The 19,192-nt window shown below is 35.2% G+C and overlaps 1 protein-coding gene across 1 annotated transcript in view; it reads left to right on the plus strand.

The window, feature by feature from the left end:
- Nucleotides 1-19,192, plus strand: part of RSBN1 (round spermatid basic protein 1) — a 43,472-nt gene that overhangs the window by 6,025 nt on the left and 18,255 nt on the right. Inside the window, exon 2 of the mRNA XM_077119827.1 lies at nucleotides 7,524-8,197. Coding sequence (XP_076975942.1) covers nucleotides 7,524-8,197 — 674 coding nt within the window. The remainder of the gene's footprint in view (nucleotides 1-7,523; nucleotides 8,198-19,192) is intronic.

The raw sequence follows: 19,192 nt of genomic DNA on the forward strand, positions 1-19,192 counted from the left end.
TTACTGGTGTCTTTTGAAGTCTTTTTTTCCTCTGCCTCTTATGACTCATAAAAGAATAGAGCAAGCACACCTCTTTGAAAAATTTATCAAAAGAAGTAATGCTTTTTTCATTGTTCTTGGTTAATAAATTTGCCATTTCCATAATACTTTAGTTTAGTTTTTTTTTGTTGTTAAAGAAAGGAGGGTGTCATCCCCATAGCTCTCTTCCTTAATGTTATTAAATCACAGGACTGCTCTTATGTATGCTTTTGTGATATAGGCTTCCTAGTTCATGTTTTTTCATCTTGACCAACTGCCCAACTGCTATTACATGGGAAGTATCCCTAAACCAGACAAGTAATGGAAATTTGTATGATATCAAAAGCTATCGGCAGGAATTTAAAATCCGGAAGCACTTGATTGTTTTTGTAAAAGGAATGAGGGAATTATATTGGGAGTATACAGAAGATGAAATAAACATACACTCTTATTTAGCAGAGCAACAACTTCAGGGACTGATGTTTATCCCTAGCCACACAGGGGGAGGCAAAAATGCCTTTAAGGACATGGAAAGGTTTGCATTTTGTGTAACAAATAATACCATCTGCTGTCTTGTGAGTTCAATCTTTGTGGTCCTGGGGAATAATCCTGTAGTGGGCGCTTTTTAAAAATTTGTTGAATGAAGTAATACTCCCTTTAATGGAAGTTCTTGTAAGGTACCTCAAGTCCAGTTATTGTAGCTAGATAATCTACATCATTAAGGGAAGTGTCCTTGGGAGGATTCAAATTGAAGGCAGAAAGGAAGAGAGTGTAGAGTATATATATTGGTAGTAGAAGATCAATGAGTTTTGGAGTCAGATAGGTGAGAGTTTGCATTTTGGCTGTCACCTACTGGCTTTGTGATGCTAAGTTACACATCTTGTTTCAGGCTCTTGTTTCCTTTTCTGTAAAAAGGATTTATGTATTTATTTCACTGGTTTGTTTACAGATTAAAAAAGGATCACAAGTGAGTGTCCCTAGCAAGCACTCAGTGAATGATAGTTTTCTTCCCTCTTTCTAAGATTTTTTTCACCCTTTTTATGTGATCCTCTTTTGTTATATTATACTGTACTTGAGGTCACCAATTTCCAGCTGTATTTTTGTGTGTGTGCAGTTTTTAAAATTTTTGTATATATAACAAAACCAGTTCTAGTTTTACTATTCCAGAGTTGTTGCCAATTATTTCAAGGAATTAATTATCAGATACTGTTAATTGTGTTTATGATTTTCAAGATGTGTCAGATACAGTGATGAGTGCCTTATATTCATTGTTTCATTTAATTCTCATAATAACCTATGAAGTGTAGATACTAGTATTAATAACATTTTAAGATGAGAAAGTTGAGGTTTAAAGAGATTTAAGAGCTTACCCAGAGACTTAGTAAGCCGTGGAGCTGGATATTAACCTAGGTCTGCTTAACTGTAAAGCACTTGCTCCTGTACTACCTCTAGAATTCAACTAATTTTGGTAATGAAATTAGTCATTGTGTTCTGTGACTATTCTAAGTACTTTACATGCATTATTTCTTTTAATCTGCACAGTGATTTTATGAGGAGATAGTTACTTTCCCCCATTTTCCCAGTGGAAACTGTGCAAGGTTATACTGCTTCCTAGGCAGTGCTGGAACGGAGAGACAAGTTCAGCGATCCATTCTTAAAACACCAAACTATAGACGGGTCGGGGCTAAAGTAAAGGCAGTGTTATGAACACACAATGATACATTAAAATTGGCTTTCAACAAGAGCAGTTTTTTCTTTTCCTTTTTAGTTAGATTTTTTTTGTGAAGTTGAAACAGCTCTTAATAAGACCAAAAATAATATATTTTCAGAAAATAGCTTTAACCTTTTTCTGTAGCATGATTAATAAAATTTGAAAATTTGTAATTATTTTGCTTTGCCTTTTCCACTTTGAGTTTAAGAAATTGGAGATATTAATTACATTTTTTTTGAAGTTCTAAGCTATAGTTTAAATATAAGAATGGTGTTATAAATTTAAGTTTCAGAATTTTTGTATTAGTATAAACTTTCAATAACGTGATGTTAACTAGATGATGCTATTTGTATATGAGGATTTTATTGATAGTGTCATTAATTAATCCAGCTGCAGTTATAATGACCTTTAAGACAGCAGTTTCTCAGATGAATGTTTGTATCTTCTTCCTCAAAACAATTACATACTGCTTTTCTTTATATGTATCTCACGTTTGATATGTGGAAGCTTTCTAGATAACAGTGCTTAATCATAGGTGTAGTGTAGCTGGCTCTTTTCCTGTGAAGAATTAATGTCATTGAATTTTAGCCTGTGCACTATGAGAAAGTACTCCAAATGTGACTGTCTGAATACATTCTTGGTTAGAAAGTTAAAAACACCCCACCAGAAATGGCAAGATTGCAGACTTTAGACATTGATTTTTTTTTTCTTTTGTATGCTATATGGTGGGTCACATTTCATTATTTTTCCATGTCAGTATCCTGTTATTGTAGTGCCATTTGTTAAATTTTTGTTTGTTTTTGTTTGCTTGTTTCTTTATTTTGGGAATGTGCATGGACTGGGAATTGAACTCGATCTCCCGCACGGGAGGCAAAAATTCTACCGCTGTACTGCACTTGCACCTCTAGACATTGACTTTTTTTTATTTATTAATTTAAAAAAATTAACAACAAGCAAAAACATTAACATATCATTCCATGCTACATAAATAATCAGTAATTCTTAATATCATCACATAGTTGCATATTCATCATTTCTTAGAACATTTGCATCGATTTAGAAAAAGAAGTAAAAAGACAACAGAAAAAGAAATAAAGCAATAACAGGGAAAGAAAAGATTATACATACCATACCCCTTACCCCTCGCTTCCATTTATTGCTAGCATTTCAAACTAAATTTATTTTAACATTTGTTCCCCCTATTATTTATTTTTATTCCATATGTTCTATTCGTCTGTTGATATGGTAGATAAAAGGAGCATCAGACACAGAGTTTTCACAATCACAGAGTCACATTGTGAAAGCTATATCATTGTTCAATCATCATCAAGAAACATGGCTCCTGGAACACAGCTCTACATTTTTAAGTAGTTCCCTCCAGCCTCTCCATTACACCTTAACTAAAAAGGTGATGTCTATTTAATGCATAAGAATAACCTCCAGGATAACCTCCCCACTCTGTTTGGAATCTCTCATCCATTAACACTTTGTCTCATTTCGTTCTTCCCCCTTTTGGTCAAGAAGGTTTTCTCAATCCCTTGATGCTAAGTCTCAGCTCATTCTAGGGTATTTCTCAATCCCTTGATGCTGAATCTCAGCTCATTCCAAGATCTCTGTCCCACGTTGCCAGGAAGGTCCACACCCCTGGGAGTCATGTCCCACGTAGAGAGGGGTAGGGTGGTGAGACTGCTCGTTGTGTTGGCTGGAGAGAGAGAGATCACATCTGAGTAACAAAAGAGGCTCTCTTGGAGGTGACTCTTAGGCCAAGATTTTAAGTAGGCTTGACCTATCCTTTGTGGGGTTAAGTTTCATATGAACAAACCCCAAGACTGGGGGCTCAGCCTATAGGTTTGGTTGTCTGCACTGCTTGTGAGAATATCAATAATTCAACTTGGGGAAGTTGAATTTCTCCCCGTTCTCACCATTCCCCGAAGGCGGCTTTGCAAATACTTTTCCACTCACTGATCGAATCACTCTGGGATTCATCGGGGCATCACTCTGGACAAACCAACAAAATCTCACATCCTACCTGAGATTCCAAGTACTTATGGCATTCAATCAAACTATGTACGCAAGTTATATTAGGAAATGCACTAGTCAAAATATAAATTTTGTAACAAACATTTTTTGCTTTAGTCTCACACATAAGGTGACATTTTAAAATATTAATTACCATCTATTTTCAGCACCCTGCAATAATGACATTCCTTTGTTCTTCCTCATGCAAAAACATTTTTAAAATTTGTACATTGTACATTTCACTATTATTATACTCTCTAGGCATTCCTAGATTATACCATCTCAATCTTTAACATCTATCTTTCTTTCTGATTTCATTTATGTCCCCACCCCTCTTCCCTCTATCATTCTCACATGCAGCTTCATTCAGTGTTTTAACATAATTGTATTACAATTAGGTAGTATTGTGCTGTCCGTTTCTGAGTTTTTGTATCCAGTCCTGTTGCACAGTCTGTATCCCTTCAGCTCCAGTTACCCAATATCTTACCCTATTTCTATCTCCTGATGGTCTCTGTTACCAACGAAATATTCCAAGTTTATTCAGTAATGGCTAGACATTGACTTTTAAATAACATTTTTAGTTCAAGGCAAGGTAAAACTGATATCTTTCTCATGAAGTGATGATGGCTGACTTTATTGTAATAGCCTTTAAAAACTTACATTTCTGTCATTTTCAATTAGTTGTTGCCACATAATTTAAGAATAAATTTAGTTTCTTCATAGAAATTCATTAACTAGTTTGACACAGATAGTCTCAAATTTCCAAATAAATAAGGTGAGTTCTCTCAGCCTAAGAGTCAAAATTCAAAAAGTAGTATTAGTCCAGAGCCTGCCCATGCAAAAAAAAAAAAAAAGGTAGGATTAGTGAGGAGGTGGATTGATGTTTATTTCATATTTTAAGCTTTTATATTGATATAAATTTATAGTCAATTTAAGTTCCTTTTCATTTTCTTGTTTTTTAGAGATGGGACATACTGGATTAGAATGTTTTTCATAAATGAATTTTGCAGTAAAACTCACAGAGATTTGGCCATGTTAGAAATACCAGTGGTAAGCTGATAGTAATATAGAGAATGTGTTAAAATTAAGGCAACTCCTTCTTGGTGTTAATTTCAGTGGCAGATCTAGGTCACACTTATTTTTCTGCATACCAAATACCTCTTATGAAACTTAAAATAACTGGATCTATTCAGAGAGATTTTTTTTTTCTATTTTTCCTGTGAAATTGTTAAAGCATTTAGTAGAGGGTAATTAGATGACTAATTTTAAATTGGTCTAACCTCTATGTCTAATGGCATTAATATTTAGTTGCTTGGGAGAATTGCCTAAATTATTGATTTGATATGTGGGAAAGTGTATTTAATTTTATTTGGTGAGAAATATAAATGATTGTAACAAAATGTTTTAACTAATTCTCAAAAATTTAGCTGTATATAGAATAAAGGATTGACTGCTAATTTTCTCTTGTCAATTTGAGCAATTTGATTACATGTATAGGTTAGTATAAATCTCATTTTAATTACAAATGATGTTTACATATAAAGGGTTTTCTTTTTATTGTTTTTAAAAGCAAATATTAATCGAATGAACTTTGAAGTCTTTGACTTACACACTTTAGGGTCTTTAACATTTTAAAATGTTCTTTTTGGAAAGTTTCATAACTTAAAATATCTGGTGACTGGAATGATTCTGCATAGAGTACAACTACATATATACATAATATATTCAATAAAATTTTTATAAATGTGGAAGGTTTTGAATTTGTTCTCAGATGTAATAATAGGATTAAAAGTTATATCTGTGTTACAATTGAATAACTTGAATCATGTCAGAAATATTGTTGGGTGGATAACTTCTGTATAGTAAATATTAGATCAAACTTGAAGGTTGGTCAGATTATACCCGGTATTTAATCGTAGAGATTTCTTGCTGGTATGTTTTACTATTAAGTAAAATATACCATTCTAATTTGGATTTGTCAGTCCAGGTAGTCCTTTAAAAATAAAATTTTAAATTATTACAGTAATACATATTTATTGGAGAAAACTAGAAAATAAAGATAAGTAAAAAGAAAGCTAGGTATTTATAATCTTACTGCTTCTAGATAACCACCATTTACACCTTGGTGAATATTTCTCCCAATCTGTTTTCTGGGTTGTTTACATACAAAACATATATAGATCAGCTAGACTTTTCCTTCTCCATGGCTTTTTTGCAAACTATTCCTTCTCCCTGGAATATTTCCCCCTACTTCTTCACATGTCTGGCTCATCTTATTATTTAGGACTCAGCCTTAATGTCACCTTCCAAAGGGAGCTTTCCCAGCATCTAAAGTAGCCTTCTCTTCACTTATCATATCTGATACTTCCTTTTTCTTCTCAAACTATATTGTACGCTCCAAGAGAGTAGGGATCTTTTCTATCTTATTCAATACCATAGCCCAGTACCCAGAAGGGTGACCTGGTACATAGTAAATGCTTAATAAGTATTTGAATGAATGTTTAATATCTAAAAATGGGATCAGATTGTACATGTTTTAGGTGCTCTGGAAAGAAAGTTGGGTAAAATATATACAGTTCATGGATCTTAGATTGCTTACAGTCTAGAGAAAAGATGCAAAATAAAATATGTAATAAAAGCCATGTGATAAGTGCTATGACAGGGAATGTATAGTGCTAAGTACTTAGTAGGAGCAGTTACCAAATTGGGTGGGGGGTTGTGTAAGAGAAGGCTTTCTGGAAGAGTAACATTGTAACATTGTATAACCTTGTAATTTGTCAATTCTTTTCATTGAAAATATACTTTATAATTGACTGGATGTTGTTTTCTAGGATGTAAGTACCAGCATTTAACCAGTCCCTTTTTTTTTTTTTTTTTTTTTTTTTTTTTTTTTTTTTTTTTTTATTCAAAGGAAAGACAGAGAGAAGGAAGGAAGGATAGAAGGAAGGAAGGAAGGAAGAAAGGGAAACATTTTTTTAAACATTTTCTTGTTTTATTGTATTCTGTTTCTCCGTTTTTGTTACATGGGCTGGGGCCGGGAATCGAACCGAGGTCCTCCGGCATAGCAGGCAAGCACTTTGCCCGCTGAGCCACCGCGGCCCGCCCACCAGTCCCTTTTTATTAGACATTTAGGGAATTCCATTTTTTTTTTTGCTATTTTAAATAACACTTTCATAGACATCTTTATATGCCATTACTTACTTTCTTACCTTTACTTATTTTTACTTGGAAATGGAATTTCTGGGTCAGATGATTATAAATCTTTTCAAGGCTTTTGATAATAACACCAAATTGTTCTCCATGAAAGTTATACCGTTTATACTCCCAGCAATAGTATATAAGAATGCCAAAAAAATCTTGGTCAATTTAATAGGCAAAAATGATGTCTTATAACTTAATTTGCCTTTGTTTGGTTTACCTGTATATACCACAATAATTTGTAGACTGACAGCAAAATATAATGAACTTCACTTTAGATTTTACAATGGTTACTGAATAAATATTCCATACAATATGGTACATTTGGAATTACTTGAATGTTTTCTTTAATTTTGATTGCATGTCACATTGCGTATCTATTTTTTAGCATAATCTTCAACGCAGTATATTATCATGTTGAAGATTTTTGTCTCATTCATTTTCTAAATATAAAATATGTAATAGCAAATTTAGAGAAATTGAGACTAGGCTATTTAATATGAGATCAAGTACCTTAAGAAACTTGTATGTTGACACTAGGCCTAGCAACTAACTTCTTTTTAATTATTGTGGCCAGAAACACCAGATGAAAATGGTAAAACCCAGAGAGCTGATGATTTTGTCTTGAAGAAAATAAAGAAGAAAAAGAAAAAGAAACATCGAGAAGATATGAGAGGAAGACGCCTTAAAATGTACAATAAGGAAGTACAAACCGTCTGTGCTGGCCTGACCCGCATCAATAAGGAAATCCTCACCCAAGGACAAATAAATAGCACTTCGGAAGTTAATAAGGAGTCCTTCAGGTATCTGAAAGATGAGCAGCTGTGCCGATTAAATTTGGGCATGCAAGAGTACCGAGTGCCCCAGGGAGTACAAACACCTTTTATGACTCACCAGGAGCATTCTATTCGTAGAAATTTCTTAAAAACAGGTACAAAATTTAGCAACTTTATTCATGAAGAACACCAGTCCAATGGTGGTGCACTTGTTCTTCATGCTTACATGGATGAACTCTCATTTTTGTCTCCAATGGAGATGGAGAGATTTTCTGAGGAGTTTCTTGCTTTGACATTCAGTGAAAATGAGAAAAATGCTGCTTACTATGCTTTAGCAATAGTGCACGGAGCGGCTGCTTATCTCCCAGACTTCTTGGACTACTTTGCTTTTAATTTTCCCAACACTCCAGTGAAAATGGAAATTCTGGGCAAGAAAGATATTGAAACAACAACCATTTCAAATTTTCATACTCAGGTAAGGTAAAAGCATTGTTAATTATTTTGTAAATACCATTACATTATCTCAAGTGTTAATGTGATTCTGTTGATAGCACATACCCAGCACACTTATGATAAATATTCATGGCGCGAAAGGTAGTTCAAATTGTTTGTTTATTCATCTAATCGAAAAATCTTAATTGTTGAAGTTCTTTGGGACGTGTTACTTGCTTGGTCTAAGAAATGCCTTATACGTGTTACACATTATTACAAGTCTTTTTGGAAAACCAGCTTGAAGAAAATTATATCTGGTCTTTCACAAGTTATGTAATGTTGGTGTGGCTAATGTGATTTAGATTTGGTAGCCTCAAGATAACTTTACCTTATATGTCATAATAAAACACGTGAGGGAGTTTGGCTTGTTTATCTGCCAGGTTTTTGCTATTTTTATTTCTCTCTTTCAGTAACTTGTTGGCAGTCTATCCCAGAAACGTACCTTTTTATGTGACTTGGAAGTGTCACTAGGAAGACCGCCATAGCCTCTGCTCCTTCTGCCTACACTGTTGTGGGTGAAGACACTTTTCGAAGTCTTGCTTAGGCAGCTAGGCTTAAGTCAGCAGGGAAATCTCCTTCCTAACCAGTGGTTTTTAGTTAGACCTTTTTTCAGTGATGTTCTTATTTTAGGGCATTAAAAAATTAGAAACGTCTCCTAGATTTTTCTTGCTTGCTTTTTTCAAGAATTATGGTCACCTATGACAGTTTGTTCTATAATACTGTAAATTTGACACAAGTTTAGTGGAGAGTATTTAACTTTAGAGATTTATGATTATATAGCCTTTTTTTTTCAGGTTATCTAATAATTTGCTGCCATTCTTTTTCCTCAAGATTTTTTTTTAGGTAACGTAGACTTGCATAATAAGGCTCTCAGCTGCCTGCGTTACAGTGGTTTTAAGCCGCTTAGATTGAGTTAAAACCTCCTTTAATGTGAATCTTTTTAGTGATTCTTACCATCCTTGCCTCCGGTGAGGGGAGTATCCAGTTTAGATTTATGAGCTTCAGAATTTCTCTAATTGAAGTTCTCTCTGCAGTAGAGAGAGCAGGAACAGCCAATCTGGAGAGGCCGCAAGATGGGGCTGCCCAAGATGTTGGAACACGATGTGCAATAAAGGGCTTCGTCTTGGATTTTGGCCTTGTTACCACAATCAGGTACCGAAGTGCTGACTTTTGTAGTAGATTTTGTTTTTTCTTTTTCTTTTTCTTTTTTTTAAAGGAGTTTTGCCCTTTGAAATTTAAGGAATCCTATTTTTATAAATATCGCAGAAAAGACTGAAACAGTTTTCCTGTTATAGTCCATAGTCCCCATTTAACAAGGAAAGGTTATTGCTGAGAGCACAGTTAATATGCTCTATCACTTTTTTAGTTTAGGAAAATGCAGCAAATTTTCTCTTCTGATTGATACCCCAGCAAGCGTATCTGAGAAATAAGCCAGAAATTAGGGGGAAAAAGTCCTGGTTTTCTAAGGGTGACTTTTTAACTTTGATGTTAGTTATTCTATAGTGGGTTACGTTTGTACGTCAACAGACAATACTTAGTCTAAATGGTTAGTAAAAGAAGATAAGCTAAATATTCCCTGCTGATTTTTGTCCTCCCAATTTATTTTTTTAAATGGAGCTGAAATTTAAATGACTGTACCAACAACTTACCTTGAGATTTACTTTGAGATTTATAAAATAAAGTTTTAAAGAACATATCAGATTATTACTAAATTAAATGTATTTCTCATTATCTACTTTCATCACATAATAATATTGAGGACTGTCAAATGAATTTTGTGCTCTGGTGGTCCTGAATTTAATTCATTCCTGAATTTTCAGACATTGGGAAGAAGTATGGCATGGACATGGAAGGTTGAATTAGCCCACAAAATTTTAAATATGCACCTGCAAAATTTTCAGCATATATTAGGATGATAGCTAATGCAATAGTTCAAATTGATTTGTACTTTTTTGTTTTTAGTAATGTGTTCATATTCATATCTGATATTTGAAACAACCTAAGGGTTAGGTAGATAATGTTATCCAATGAAAAAAAAACAAGACTTGAAGAGGTTCATTGTTATCTAAAGTCATACAGCTAGTAAGTAGAAGAGCCAAGATGTAAACTTAGGCTACCTGAAGAATGTTCACACCATTCTACCCTATTCTCTTTTTCAGCCATAGAAGAAGAGACTAGTACTTTTCTTTGTCTGCCACTGCAGTCAGTGAGATTAAAATATGTGTTTAAAACAATATTCAGAAGGGTTTGTTTCTAATAATTTTACAAATATCTTTAGATTCTTGGCAATTAAGAGAATTCCTAGGTATTTTGGACTTCTGTGTTATGTGAACTTTTAGGAATTTCTGTTAAACCTATAAATAAAGTCAGATAAAATTTTAATTACCTTAGAAATGTAGTTATAGAAAGCTATTTATGGTTAAAAAAATGTAGCTTTAATAATTCATGGGCATATTTCAAAATAGTTTATTCAGCAAACATTTCTTGAGAATGTACTGTGTATTGGGTACTCTGTTCATAAAAGGACTAATTGACGGTCTCAGGTAACTCACAGTCTAGTGGAAGAGATGAGTAAACCAGCAATTAGAATGTGGTTTGACAAATACTAGAACAGAGGTATGCATGGTGAGGACCCTATAATAGAATACAGTTTGTAGAGGTACCTAACTCAGACTTGAGGTGATGAGAAAAGATTTGTTAAAGGATGTGATACTTGAGTAGAGTCTTGAAAAAAGATTAGTCCTTAGTAAGTAAGGAGGCAGTGAAAAGACATTCTTAACAAAGGAAATAACAGACTATACAAAGACACAAAGGAATTAGAGAATGTGGCATTCTCATAGAGCTACAAATAGCTTGACAAGGCAGGAGTTACGTGCTGATTGTTCAGAGTTCATAAGAATTAAGACCAAAGAGAGAGACAAAATCTAGATTGTGAAGAGCTTTTTATGTGATAGACTAATAAGTTAGGACTTTTTCCAAAAGGCAATTGGGAAGTTGTTGGTAAATTTTAATGAGGGGAGTGATAACATGTTTTGTTTTGGAAAGATTGCACAGTAGTCTTAGTTTGCCAAGCCTGCTGTGACAAGTACCATACACTGGTTAGCTTAGACAGCGGGAATTTACTGGCTCACAGTTTTGGAGGCTATGAGTCCAAAACTAAGATATCAATAAGGCCATATTTCTCTGAAATCTCTAGTGGTTTAGTGATGTCTGTCATGCAATGATTGGCTTTTCCTACTGGCTTCTACTCTTGTGTACAATTTCCTTTCCTTACAAGGACTTCAGCTATATTGGATTAAGGCCCACCCTCATTCAATTTGGTCAATCTTAACTAATGATAGCATCTTCACATGTCCTGTTTATAAGTGGTTCACACCCATAGGACTCAGGGTTAGGACTTGGACATATCTTTTGTCGGGAACACAAGTCCCCAACAGTAGGACTGAATGGAAAATGAAATTGAAAGCAAGAGCACTGGTTTTATTAATATGGTAATTAGATTAGAAGTGATCCAAGTCCCAAATGTGTTCATGACACTAAAAAAGGAGGGCATGGCATTTGAAAAATAATTAGAAAATGGAGTTAACTGGACAAATGGATAGATGGTCAAAGTCAGTATAGAGTTGGAAAAGCTGGAAGGTGTTCATAAGTTCAGTTTGTGATATTTTGAGTTGGAAATACCTATGGGGACTCATGGTTAGAATATCTGTTGGGTTGTTGAATATATGGATCTAATATCAGGAGACATGTCTAGGCTGGTGATGCGTAAGGTGGATCCATTAGCATATAGATGATCCAAGAACAGCATATAGAATGGAAAAGAGATGAAGTAGCAATGGAATCCTGTGATGCACCTGCATGTTAGTATGAAGTACATGAGAAGAGACCAGGAAAAAAGGCATAGAAGGAAGATCAGGAGCCACATTTTCTAGGTTAGGAATGATGGAGTGATTAAGTATCACATCCATATGAGGGATCAAGTAAGGTAAGGATGGAAAAGTGTTAGATTGATTAATTGGGAATTTAATAGGAAAACTTACCAAGACCAGTGCTTTGCAAACCATGGACGTCTAAATATTGTATTATGCTTTTTCATTAGAACTTTGCTACTCATTGTGCCCTATGGATGAATTTGATATTACTAGGGATTTTGCTAGCACTGTAAACTCTCAGGTCCCAACCCAGACCTCTTGAATCAGAATAAATATTATAACAAGATTCTCAGATGATTCATATCTCACATTACGGTTTGAGAAGCTTTAGAATTCATCTTTAGCAGGAGGAAATAAAATGTTTCTCTTTGTGTAAGAAAAGTGATAGCTTCTGTTGTTTTTATATCTTTAGTATAGTGATTAAAGAAGGATCTACATAAAGGCTTCTTTATCTTTCTTATAAAAAGAACAAAGCTCTTTCAATACAAGGATATTACCTTCTGCAGGATAGTAGTATTTTTATATCTCAGAGGAGAAAGTTCTCACATTTAGCTCTAAAAATCATGTAGGACATGACTCCCAGGGGTGTAAACCTCCCAGGCAATGTGGGACAGAAATCCTAGAATGAGCTGGGACTCAGCCATCAAAGGATTGAGAAAGCCTTCTGGACTGAAAGGGGTAAGAGAGAAATGAGACAAAATAAAGCATCGGGGCTGAGAGATTTCAAATAGTCGAGAGGTTATCCTGGAGATTATTCTAATGCATTATATAGATATTCCAGTAGCCATGTTTCTTGAAGATTGTATGATATAGCTTTTGCAGTGTGACTGTGTGATTGTGAAAACCTTGTGTCTGATGCTCCTTTTATCCACAATATGAACAGATGAGTAAAGCATATGGATTAAATATAAATAAATAATAGGGGGAATGAATGTTAAAATTAAAAAATATATATTGGATAGGTGGAAATACTAGTGGTCAGTGAGAGGGAGGGGTAAGGGGTATGATATGTATGAGTTTTTTCTTTTTCTGGAACACAAATGTTCTAAAAAATGATCATGGTGATGAATATACAACTGTGTGATGATATTGTGAGCCATTGATTGTATACCACGTATGGAATGTTTGTATGTTAAGAATGTATGTGCTTGTATGTTGTATCAATAAAAATTGAAAAATAAATAAAAGCCATGTTATCTTGTCTACGAACCTTTGAAAATACTGTGTGTTTATCATGTTGCTTAAGGAATAATTAATAGCTTTCAGTTTTTGAAATAAAATTTAGAAAGTGTATCTGTTGTGAGTATTGCTTTCTGGTTTTATTATAAGTTGAAAAACAATCAAACTTGAGGATTTGCTTGGTGCTTCAATTGGTATTATCATGAATTTACCTCTTTTTGTGTTAGAATATTTGAGTTCTACAGTATGCTGGAAGATATCTTTATCATTCTGGAGGATTACATATGTTTGATTAAGCTTTAGTCATTGACAAAAAGGTTTGTTTCTCTGGAATCCTTAGGCCTGCTAATGGAGAAAAATTATAGCATTCACTTAAAAATGTATTTCTCTTAAATGCACACACACACATATACACATTTTAGGAGTAAATATAATTTATAATTTTTTTTAATAATTACTGGCTACTTGAAAACTTTTGAATGGATTTAAACTGTGAATTATGATAGGTCTGCAATAATTATTCAATCCTTGGCCCCTCTTACCTTTTAAAAATCCTATGACAGCAGATATTGATTAAAAAGTCACATATTCTTCTAATCAGCTTATGGACTAACAGGATTTTAGAGCAGGTGGGGGCCATTTCCAAGCCCTTGTTTTATAGATGAGAAAGGTCGCATTTTGGTTGTGACCTTCCCAAAGGTTGAATAGTGGCAGATCTCCAAAGAGGAATTGTTTTTCTTTTGGTCATTGAGTGGTATTAAATCCTATAGGTTAGCACACAGCAAGCTTTAATGTGCTGAAGGAAAAATAACTAGTAAATGGGAAGAGAAAGTATGGACCTGTGGTAATTGATATGGCATGGTCTGAGAAGAGACAGGAGGGTGTGGCAGCTAAAGCCCAGGGAAAAGAAATAACCTTGGATTAGAGGAAGTTTCTGCTTTCTCTCAAACGAGAGAGAATGATATTTCTAGCTAGATGTTAACGGGAGCTGGGAGAGAGAGAGGTAGAATATTGAGGAAATTCTGACCTGATGCACTTCATTTTTGTTAAAGAAAATGGAAGCTGTATGGTAAATGTAAAGGAGGTAGAGTAGAAAATATGAAGGGAGTGACTTTGGGTTATTGGAAAGCAAACTGAATAGACATAAGTAGGAGATTGCCAAGTGGCAATGAGAAAACAATAGCTGTTGGAAATAATAAATTCCTATTGGCACTAGAAAAAAACTTGTGTTTATTTCTGGGCCCTCATGTTTCCCCAACAGTTTGTAGTAGTTTAGATATAATAAGAAATATAACTGATAGTTAGAAATTTTCATGCTTGGGATTTGCAGGCAGGGCTGGAAGAAAGAATAGGATGGAAAGTCAGAGTGTTTATAAGAGAGGAATAAGCCTTGAGGATATGGAAGGAAGTGAAAGCCTGAGGGGGTTGATATTGAGACAAAAATATAGGTAGAGGAGAGCCAGAATTCGGTTTAGTGTAAGTAAAGGAATGAAAACAGGGAGGTTGTGGTTTTCTAATAAGGCCTCCCTCCATTTGGGCTAATGTGATGACAGTTTTTCAAATAGTGTATGATCCAGTCCTGGTACTTTTAGTATATTTGTTTTCTTGATGGCTTTTCTGTTACTAATCAAAAATAAACATTGTTAATTCTTGAGTGCTTCTGTGGGTTCAATACTGGTACATATCATAATTCCTGCGAAGGTGTGAACTTGAAGAGCCTCAGGATGAGACGTATCTTTGCGCATGGCTTTTCTTTGTGTAGATAAAAATAAGCATATTGACCTTAACAAAATTATGAGGTATGGTCGATTGAATTGTGTACACCGGTTTGGACATGTTCTTGGTCTTGATCTGCATTCGGTAGAAGTGTAAATAAGATCTTTTCAAGATGTCACTTCAGTTAAAGTGCGGCACATCTGAATCAGGAGGGGCTTTAATCTGGATTACTAGAGTTCTTTATAAGCAGAGTGAAAGTCACGGGAAGCACAAGAAACTGGAAGCCAGTGGAACCCAGAAGAGAAAAAACTAGATGCTTCCATATGCATTGCCACGTGACAGAAAAACCAGGGAACCCCAGCCAAAAGATTCCAATCCTACCAGGAAGCAAACCTTCTGGCCTCTGAAACTGTGAACCGATAAATTCCTGTTGCTTAAGCTAATCCATTTTGTGGTATTTGTTATGTGGAAACAGCTTTGGAATTGAGTAATGAATAGAGCCTGGAAGAATTGCTTCTGTTAAGAGGTGTTTGACAGGCTGAGAGATTTCAAACAGAGTTGAGAAGCTATCCTGGAGGTTATTCTTATGTGTTATATAGATATTCCTTTTTTCAGTTTACGGTGTATTAGAGTGGCTAGAGGAAGTGCCTGTAACTGTAGAACTGTGTTCCAATAGGCATGTTTCTTGAAGATGATTGTATAATGATAAAGCTTTCGCAGTGTGACTACATGATTTTGAAAACCTTGTGTCTGATGTTCCTTTTATCTATGGCATGGACAGATGAGTAAAAAATAAATATATGGATAAAAAAATAATAAGGGGAACAAATGTTAGAATAAATTGAGTAGATTAAAATACTACTTATCAATGAAAAAGAGTGGTAAGGGATATAGAAAAAAATAGGGGGAACAAAGTTTAGAATATATTGGGTAGATGTAAATCGCTAGTGGTCAGTGAGAGGGAGGGGTAAGGGGTATGGTATGTATGAATTTTTTCTTTTTATTTCTTTTTCTGGAGTGATGCAGATTTCTAAGAAATGGTGATGGTGATGAATATATCACTATGTGATGATGTTGTGTGACATTGATTGTACACCAAGTATGGAATGTTTGTATGTTAAGAATGTTTGTGTTTATATGTTGTTTTGTCAATAAAAATATTTCTTAAAAAAAGAGGTGCTTGACAGAAAAAGCCTAGGTTGCTTTGAAGAGACTGTTAATAGAAATATGAATGCTAAAGGTACATCCAAGGAGGTCTTAGAAGGAAACGATGAGTGTGTCATTGGAAATTGGAAGAAAGCTGATTGTTGTTATAAAGTTTCAGAGAACTTGGTGAAATTGAGCTCTGATGTTGGAGGGAAGGCAGAACTTGCAAGCAATGAACTTGGATATTTAGCTGAAGATAGTTGAGGAGGCTCCTAAGTGTGAAAGGTGCAGCCTGTCTTTGCCTTGCAATTTATAATAAAATGTGAGAAGAAAGGAGTAAGCTAAGAACTGAATTCTTAAGCATGAAGAAACATATTAATGGTTTGGAAAATACTCTGCCTGTCCAGGTAACATGCTTTGAGATTAAGGCCAGAAGCAGCTCTATCAAGGACCTCTCTGAGCTTTTGGGGAGTGAGTCCCCAGAAACCAGGGCTCCATATGAGGGTTTAATCAAACAACCCTTTGTTAAAAGAGGTGACCGGACCTGAATCCAGGCAACAATTTCAGTGGAAATCAGGATCGGAAATGCAGTTATCTGTTAAGAGTCTGTGGAAAGTTCTTTTATCTGATGGTTTTGACCTGTTTGAACTATATGCAAAGCCAACAAGATTTTTGGACAATTTTAATAGAACCATTAACCATCCTGGACTGAATGGGGCAGAGAAAGGGACAGGATGAGTGACTTCTATGGCAGAACCATGGAAGCAACGTCTGAACAGAAGCGATCTCCTTGGGCCAAGGGAGTGGGCTCACCCATGTGTGTGGAAGGGGTGGTTCTTCCTCTGTGCTTGGAGGGGGCTGGCCATCTGTTCCAGCGCTTGGAGTTGGGCCTTGTGCCCTGTTGTTCAGGGTGAGTGCTACCACCTCAGTCCTCAGAGATGGTGGGGCCTGTGCCTTGGCCTTGCTGAGGATCTGGCCTTAGGCCAGTGCTTTGAAAAGGTGGGTCCTATATCCCAGTGTTTAGGGAGAACCTGGCTGCTGTGTGAATGTTTGGAAGTGGTGGTGCTGCTGCTCCATCTGGCCCAGAGGACAAAACATCGATCCATAGATAACTCTCAGACCTTGAATCTAATGGAGTTTGCCCTGGTGGGTCTCGGATTTGTTTGAGGACTGTTTTCCTTCTAGTTTTTTCTTTCTAAAATGAAAAACAGATCTTTCATCTGTCCCTCCATTGTGTGTTGGAAGCAGATAACTTGTTTTCTAGGTTTTGCAGATGTATCAGAAGAATTTTGCCCTCAGATGGACCACATCCATAGTTGATATAGATGAGACTTTGTACTTGGTATAGTTTTAAGATGGCTTAAGCTTTTAGGGATGTTGTGATGGAATTGATATGTTTTGCATGTGGGAAAAATATGTCTTTGTGGGGTCCAGAGGGCAAACTGGAAGGATTGAATTGTATACCCCAGTTTGAACATGTTCTTGGTCTTGGTCTGCATTCTGGTGGGGGTGGCCGCACCGTAAATAAGATATCTTCAAGATGTTGACTTCAGTTAAGTTGTGTCCCATCTGAATCAGTGGGGCTTTAATCCAAATTACTGGAGTCCTTTATAAACTGAATAAAAGTAATTTGGAATGAGAAGCCAGGGGAAGAGCAAGAAACCATGGAACCTAGAGGAGAAAGGAAAAGACGCTTCCATGTGTATTGCCATGTGACAGAAAAGCCAAAGATTGCCAGTCACAGATCTCTACCCCTGGAGGAAATAAAGCCTCTGAAACATGAGCCAATAATTTCCCATTGTTTAAACCATCCCATTGTATGGTATTTCTTTTAGCAGTTAGGAATCTAAAACATGAGGTCATCAAAGTGTGTTATCTTTCATGTCATAGCTCATCCTCCTTTTTTCCTGCTCTTATTCTCTCCCTCTCCCTTTTTCTCTTTCTAATTGGGAAAGGATGTTTTATATTTATTCATATCACATGTAACTATTCTAGGTACTTATATTTTTAACAACTTTTATTGTTGTAACATACATACAACTAAAAATTTCCTATTATAATTCCTTTCAAATCTATAATTCAGTTGTATTAATTACATTTATAATATTATGCTATTATAGCCAACATCTATCACCACAGCTTTTGGTGTTTGCATTTTAAGTTCAGTGCCATTGAATTTATTGGTATTTGAATTAGGTAAACTTGGAGCAATATAATAAATGTTCATTCAGTCTCGCTTTGCAAAATTTAAAATTTTTCTTCAAATTAATGATGCATTAAGAGTTGCATAATTTCAAAACTAGCATGCCATGTAACTTGTAAATACTGCCCTTGAAAAACATTCATTCTAAAATGGAAGTAGGAGTATAAAATAACAAATGAAATGACTAGAGGAATAATATATCACCTTGTATAGAATCAATTGGTAGATTCCATTTGAATGCTAGATAAGAGGAGCTGCAAAATTTTATAGGCTATGCCCTAAATTCATAGATGAATGTGTGTGCTTGTTGGTAACGTTAGACTTCAGAATAGGGAAAGATCATGGAAGGCTTCTGGAAGAAAACAAGTCTTGAATTAATCTTTTAAAGATGGATAAAATTTAGATTGACAGAAAAGGGGACATTCTAAGTAGGGTGGCTTCAAGAGAAAAGTTATTGGAGGTAGAAATAACTTTGGCATAAGTTGGGTAGAGAAAAGATCGGCCTGTCTAGGGTGGAAGATCTTTCATGAAACTAATGGGAGATTGGTTTTGACTGTGTGTCCCGTGGATTGATAGCCTTTAAGTATATCAACCTGGTATCTGGCCTGATGTGACAGTTTTCAAGTTAGAGAGTGACAGAATATGGAAGATTAATTTGACCGTAGTTTTTTGCTCACCTACCCCTGCTCTGCAAATTCCACTGTTTACTCAATTTTTTTTTCCTAAGTAAAGATCGCCTTAAAGTGTTGGCAAAATTAAAAAAACATCAGAAAAATTTAAGTACATCTTAAAGTCTTCAGAA

This window comes from Tamandua tetradactyla, chromosome 11 (genome assembly GCF_023851605.1).
Source record: "Tamandua tetradactyla isolate mTamTet1 chromosome 11, mTamTet1.pri, whole genome shotgun sequence".
Taxonomy (NCBI): Eukaryota; Metazoa; Chordata; class Mammalia; order Pilosa; family Myrmecophagidae; genus Tamandua; species Tamandua tetradactyla.